General features: G+C 50.6%; 1 protein-coding gene across 1 annotated transcript; it reads left to right on the top strand.

Annotated features, from left to right (window-relative positions):
* Positions 1 to 3,509: 3,509 nt before the first annotated feature.
* Positions 3,510 to 5,390, top strand: LOC311631171 (RNA exonuclease 1 homolog; the record flags this gene model as incomplete). Its single annotated transcript, XM_084900985.1, has 1 exon — positions 3,510 to 5,390. One exon carries the CDS (start codon positions 3,510 to 3,512, stop codon positions 5,388 to 5,390), a length of 1,881 nt encoding a protein of 626 aa, XP_084757111.1.
* Between the last annotated feature and the right edge of the window lie 1,942 nt (positions 5,391 to 7,332).

The following is a 7,332-nucleotide window of genomic DNA, read 5'->3' as shown; positions in this document are numbered from 1 at the left end:
CACAAATCAGACAAAGTGAATCCTACAATATCAAGAATTTACTCATTTATTCAATAACAATCATGTCATCGTCTTCTGGAACATCATCATAACAATCCAATTCCTGAATTTCCTGGTGAATTTCTTGTGACTCCATTGCTTTCAGAATCAGTGGACCAAATATCTCATGTTTAGCCTAGGGGGGCCTTATTTTCAGGGGGGTGCCTTATTTTTCACTCAGAAGGAAACCTGTGAGTAGGTCTTATTTTCGGAGGATGTCTTATTTTCGGGGAAACAAGGTAGGAGCCATAGCTTCCCCTGATATTGTATCTAGTAAGCCTAGCCCACAAGGGGAACTTGGTCCACACACAGAACAAGAGGTCTTCAACTCCTTCCACGTTTTAAAAGATATAGACTGAGGACCATGGAGCATCTGACCTGCATTCTGAGGATCAGGCTGCTCAAATACAGGGTATAGACTGAATCCTGAAGCATCTTCCACAGCCTGCCTGGCTGCATGCAGACTCCGCTGGAGTAAAGACAGAGGCACTATATTGGTTTCTGCTTGTTTTCGGGGGAAAGGAGAGGCTTAGGAGCAACAGTAAACTCCCCAAGTGCTTGCACCTGACCCCCACCTTCCCATTCCCACAGGCACTGTTCCCTTGCTGCCTCCTCCTCAGATTCTCATTCACTTTTGGGAGGAAGAACATTGTGCTCAGGGCTCTGCCCACAGCAGCTGTAGCCCTGGGGACTGGAAGAGGCAGCAGAGGCATCCATGGTTGCTTCCCATTCTTACTTCCCCTACCACAGTCACCCATTCCTTTCCGGAGTGGGTCCCAGGTAGTCAGGGACCACAGACTGAAAGTAGAGGCAGGAATTCCCTCTGGACCTTCACCTACTTAATGATTTCTAAGTTGCTTTCCTACCTTCTCCCATGTCTCTGCATTTACCTTTCCTTCCTCTGGAAACCAGGAGCAAGTTTGATTTACCAAATCCAACAAATCAAGCCACTGATGATGTCTAACAGAACAGCCCCGTGCGTGGAGCACAGCTTTAAGCATAGATACAGATAAGTTCTTTTCCTGCCATCCTGAATTTCCCATTTTTACACCTAGCTATTACTAAACCACGTAAACTGCGCTCCTTACCTTACCTTTTGCTTTCTGCATGTGCTTCACTGGAGCGCCCTTTCACCTTGCAATTGTAGTTCTCCTGAACTCAGGCCCCACGTTGGATGCCACAGGTGCCACACCAGCACTGCCAGCACTGCCAGGAGGGGCGGAGAGGTGGGGGGGAAGGATTGAAGAAAAGACTGACAAGAGATACAGCTAGGCACCGGTGGAACTCCGGGCCTGGATGAGGACACAAAAGGCACAGGCTGCAAGCAGATGCTTTATTTTATAATCTGATTAAAACAAGGGTAGATTAGCCAGAATCGGTTTGGCTCAATGGATAGAGAGTCGGCTTGGGGACTGAAGGGTCCCGGGTTCGATTCCGGTCAAGGGCATGTACCTTAGTTGCGGGCATATCCCAAGTAGGGGGTGTGCAGGAGGCAGCTGATCAATGACTCTCTCTCATCGATGTTTCTAACTCGCTATCTCTCTCTCTTCCTATCTGTACAAAATCAATAAAATATATATTTTAAAAAAAAAAAAAACACACAAAACAACGAGGGTAGATTAACATTTATACAAATGTCCTTGTTTTGACAACACTAGCTGCAACTCCCACAGCCCATTAGCTCCTTAGGAATGGATTAGGGAGGCTACAGGTGGGGCTTAAACATACCAGGAAAGCACAGGTCCGGCCAAGGCTTCACCTTAGAGACCTCCTTACGGAACCTGCCTGGGTTGCAGGTTCTATCTGGGATATGGGACATGCATGAGGCAGCCAATCAATGACTACCTCATCATTGATGTTCCTCTCTCTCTCTCTCTCTCTCTCTCTCTCTCTCTCTCTCTCTCTCTCTCTCTCTCTCTGTGTGTGTGTGTGTGTGTGTGTGTGTGTGTGTGTGTGTCTCCCTCTTGCTACTCCCTCCATCCATACTTTCTCTCTGAGATATAATTTTAAAATATATATATATTGAAATCATAACAATAAAAAATAAATAAAATGAACAGCCCTGTCCAGTTTTCTCAGTGGTCTGAGCATCAGCCCATGGATCAAAGGGTCGAGGGTTCCATTTCTGCTCAAGGGCACATACTTCAGTCAAAGGTTTGATATCCAGCCCCTACGCAAGCGTGTGGGGGAGTCAACCAATCAATGACACTCTCTCTCTCTCTCTTTCTCTCTCTCTCTCTCTCTCTCTCTCTCTCTCTCTCTCTCTCTCTCTCTCTTTCTCTCCCAATTACCCAGATCAATGATAGAGAATCCCCTTCCCTTCCTTCAAACACTCTAAAAAAATCAATGGAAAAAATATCCTCTAGTGAAGATTATTAGCAAATGAAAAATAAAAAATTACCAAGTGGGGCAGCAATGGCACTTCTGGGGAGATACACACAAAAATGACAGGCAGGGTCCTGAAGGGATGTGTGGGCACACCATCTCAGAATAGAAGCAGCCACCGAGGAAGGTGCATTGAGAGATGGAAGGATATGAAGCAAAAGGGATTATAGACTGGGACCAAGGGACAGCATTCAGCTTTCCAAACGGAAGGACATGCTGACACATGCTCCCACATGGATGGTGACCCATGAGGATATGATGCCTCCTGATATCAGTCAGCCCATCAGGGTATGTTCTGTGGAATTCTACTTTCATGAGGTGGTCAAATTCACAGGGACAGAAAGTGGAATGTAGCAGCCAGGGAATGCAGGGATAGGGAGGGAGAGTTAGGGTGTTTCATGGGTACAGAGGCTACCTTAAGCCAGCTGAAAAAAGGGGGGGGCGGAGCCTTATGGAGGGATGAACACGTGTTCCAGCCCCCAGAGAGGAGAAGGCAGAGGACAAGGAGACATTGCGTCTGACCACTCTGTCCCATGGTCCAAGCAAGGCAAGGAGACCAGTCCAGCAGGCCTCAGGTCCTGGCAGACCAGTGCCCAGACCCACATTCAATCAGAGTTCTGCTCCATGCTGGCGAGGTTGGCGGGTCCTTGGAGTGCAGGGAGAGTGAGATGTGGGTGAGCCCTCCCACAAGGTCACAGTGCCTGGTCCCTGTCTTGCTCCCAACGTGCGCTGTGTGGTCTTGTCCTCTGTGAACCTTGGCTTCCTCCCCTTGGCCCAGAAACACGACTGGTTGTGGGGCCAGTGTGGGGCACACAGGATAAGGCCCACCCTCTGGACTGCGAGCTCCCTTCTGTAGATGCAGTCCCCAGGGAGCTCAAGCATTCTAGAAGCCAGACCAGAGAAGATCAGATTAAGTACGGTGGGTTCAGGGTACAGATCTGAATAGCAGATTGGAGAAGGAGAAGTCCAGTAGAAGTGATTGGCTTACTGAGTTAATCTGCTGGGAGGCGGGGCTTTCTGCCTATATAAGGGCAGAGGACACCCAGCCTAAGCCATTAGACTGCAGAGCCCAGGAGAGCAGGACCATGCCTTCGCCCAGAAGAAGTCGAAGAGCAGCACCAGCTCCAGCCCTGCTGAAGGCCACCGCACCCAGCTGGTTTCCTCCCGGACATCTGCAAGCTCTGCGGACCCATACGCGTGCTTCCTGCCCAGCCCCAATCCTGCTGCCCCTGCATCATCCTACTGGCCCTGGTGGCCTGCTCCTGGATCCCCCCAAACACTGCTGGGCCCCCAAATTTCTCATTATCCAGCCAGAGTCGGTGAGGAGAGGCCTCGCCCCCCGCACCCAACTGCCCACTATCCAGGAGCTGTGTGACCTGGGGCGTCAGGCAGAGCAGGTTGCCAGATGCTCAACCAGCCTGGCCCAGGCTGCCCAGCATCCCACCCCAAAGCACCCCTGCATCCACATCTCAGCTGCTGGCAGGGACAAGAGGAGGGTGGCCCTGGTCCCAAAGCCCTGCCTGGCTGCAGGCGCCAAGAAGCCCCTCCCAGCCAGCAGCAGCAGCCCTCCTGCCAAGGCCCAGGGGATGGGCAGCCAGCTCCCTGAGACACGTGCCCCCTCAGACATGGCCCCCGGCACCATGCCCCCCAAGCGCATAGCCCGCCGCCCACCCGTGCAGAGTTCTCAGCAGCCGGTGCCACCAGAAGAAGCAGGAGACAAAGTCCCCGCTGTCACCCGTCAGCGCACCCTCAGCCTGTTCCTGGACCAGTGTCTCAAGTTCTGCTCCTCCACCCAGGAAGCCATCGAGAAGGCGCTCCAGGAGGAGAAGGCTGCCTACCACCAGAGCCCCAGCAAGACCAAGTACCACAAGCTGGCCCACAGCACCTTGCACAGGCTGTGCCGCCTGGCCCCCCGCCCCGGGCCCGGTCCCTGCAAAACCCTCAGCGCGGTGCCCCAGGACGTGGATCTGGGGGGCATGTTGGCCACCCAGATCTGTTTCTCCCTCCAGCACCCGGACAGCCCCCTTGGGGAGGATCCTGTGAAAGGAGCAGCCCTGTACCTTCGCCTCAAGGAGCTCCTGCTCACCCAGGCCCAGCTCAAGGAGCTGGGCTTCCCCTTCCCTCACCCCGAGAGGCCCGGGGGCGCTGTCCTGTTCACCAACCAGGACAAGCCGCCCCCAGACCCCTCCTGCAGGCTCTGCTGCCGCTGTGGCACCCAGTACCTCGTGGCGCCCTCGGGCTGCTGTGTGCAGCAGGAGGCATGTCACTACCACTGGGGGCGGCTGCGCCCCACTCCAGCGCCCGAGGGCTGGCAGATCCAGTACACCTGCTGCTCGGCCGCCATCGGCTCCCCTGGCTGCCAGCTGGCCCAGCAGCATGTGCGGGACGGCCGCCACGAGGACCTGCAGGGCTTCATGCACACCTTTGCCAAAGACCTGCCCCCAGGAGCTCACCCCGGCATCTTCGCCCTGGACTGCGAGATGTCCTACACCACCGCCGGCCTGGAGCTGACCCGCGTCTCCGTGGTGGACAGCGCCGGCAGGGTGGTGTTCGACTCCTTCGTCCGGCCCCAGCGCCCCATCGTCGACCACAACACCAGGTTCTCCGGAGTGACCGCGGCTCACCTGGCCCGCACCAGCGTCTCCCTGCAGGACGTCCAGGCCGTCTTGCTCGCCCTCTTCAACGCCGACACCATCCTCATCGGACACAGCCTGCACAGCGACCTGCTGGCCTTGAAGCTCACCCACCGCACCGTGCTGGACACCTCTGTGCTCTTCCCGCACCACCTGGGCCTCCCCTACAGGCGCTCCCTGCGCAGCCTCGCGGCTCAGCACCTCGGACGTGTCATCCAGGACGGGGTTCACGGCCACAACTCCATCGAGGACGCCATCGCCTGCATGCAGCTGGTCATCTCGAAGGTTGGACAAGACGCCCAGACCCAGCGCTCACCGCCGCCCAGGATTTGAAGGACGTGACTATGGATTGGGAAATACTGTGTGATCATACATGTCTCCTACCCACATGTCTAACAGTAAAGTAATAGTTCAATAAGCTAGAGTACATCTGTAGTTTTATTTGTCATCACGTGTATTTCCTGTCTGATCCCCATTGCTCTGAGTTGAACATCCACGTAAGAAGCAAGTTGTCATGATTTGACTCACAGTGCTGGCACCTTCCAGGGTTGCATACTCCATCCCCAATGTGGGGAATTCAAAGGTCAGCTTATCAATGTTTCTCTCTTATCATTGATAATTCTATGTCTTTCTCCCTCTGTCTTTCTCTCTAAAATGTAATTAAATGTATATTAAAATAATGTTTATTTCCTGATTTTTTGAATTGTTAGTTTTTTCTGTTTATTACTTATAAGGTCCTCAGTCTCATAATTCTACTATAACTTTATATGTATGTTTAAACATACACAAATGCATGTAAACGAGATGAAAAATTTAAAGCTTAGATTTCAGCATTTAGATATCTCATTAATTTTATAAAACTATGAATTTACTAATCACATGTATCATCATATTAGAGCTTTACAAAGACCAAAGATATGTTGCTTATTTTGCATTGCCTTTGTAATTTCTGCCTTTAAACCTTTTTAAAAAAATAAATCTTTATTGTTCAAATTATTACAAATGTTCCTCATTTTTCCCCTCCATTGCTTCCCTCCACCAGTTTCCCACCCCACCCTCTGCCCTTTCCCCACCCCCCATTGTCTTCATCCATAGGTGCAAAGTTTATGTTCAGTCTCTTCCCACACCCCCCACTCCCCTTTTCCCCAAGAATTGTCAATCCATTCCCCTTCCATACCTCTGATTCTATTATATTCACCAGTTAATATTGTTCATCAGATTTTTTAATTCCCTTGGTTTTTAGATTCACTTCTTGATAGTTACGCATTTGTTGTTCATAATTTTTATCGTTATCTTCTTTCTCTTCCCAAAGAACCCCTTTCAGCAATTCATATAATTGTGGTTTGGTGGTGATGAACTCCTTTATCTTTTTTTTATTTGTGAATCTCTTTACCTGGCCTTCGATTCTGAGTGATAGCTTTGCTGGATAGATTATCTTTGGCTGTAGGTTCTTGCTATTCATCACCTTGAATATTTCTTGCCATTCCCGTCTAGCCTGCATGGTTTCTGTTGAGAAATCAGCTGACAATCTTATGGGTGCTCCTTTATAGGTAACTACCTGCTTCTCTCTTGCTGCTTTTAATATTCTCTCTTTGTCTTTTGCTCTTGGAATTTTAATTATGATGTGTCTTGGTGTGGTCCTCTTTGGATTCCTTTTGTTTGTGGTTCTTTGTGCTTCCTGTACTTGTAAGTCTAATTCTTTCACCAAGTGGGGGAAGTTTTCTGTCACTATTTCCTCCAATATGTTTTCGGTATCTTGCTCTCTCTCTCTTCTTCTGGGACCCCCATAATTCTGATGTTGGTTCACTTGAAGTTGTCCCAGAGGTTTCTTACATTATCTTCAACTTTCTGGATTCTCTTGTCTTCTTGCTTCACTTTATTTCCCCTAATCTCTCTTCAGACCCCAAGCTTCTGTCCACATCTAATGACCCCACAGGCTCAGGGACAGCTGAGGAACCGTGCCTGGCTGGGGTCGTTAAACAGCCATGTAAAACCCAGAGCCAGTGAACAATCGCTATTGCTCCAAAGGGGCCACACTGCACTCTGGTCTGAAACAAATGGAATGTGCAGCAAGATACCCGGACCCACTCTCAGATAGCTACGATCCAAAAAAGTGACAATAGCGATTTCTGGCAAGGAGGTGGAGCAGCAGGTGGGAACACAGATGGCGCAGCCACTTCAGGAGATAATCTGACACCTTCTATGAGGCTAAACGTGCTCTTGCCATACGATCCAGAAATTACTGTCTTGGGCATTTACCTCCTGATTTGAAAAT

This window comes from Pipistrellus hanaki (assembly GCF_964339955.1).
Source record: "Pipistrellus hanaki genome assembly, chromosome: 12".
In the NCBI taxonomy this organism is placed as follows: domain Eukaryota; kingdom Metazoa; phylum Chordata; class Mammalia; order Chiroptera; family Vespertilionidae; genus Pipistrellus; species Pipistrellus hanaki.
This window is presented reverse-complemented; position numbering and strand designations above follow the sequence as displayed.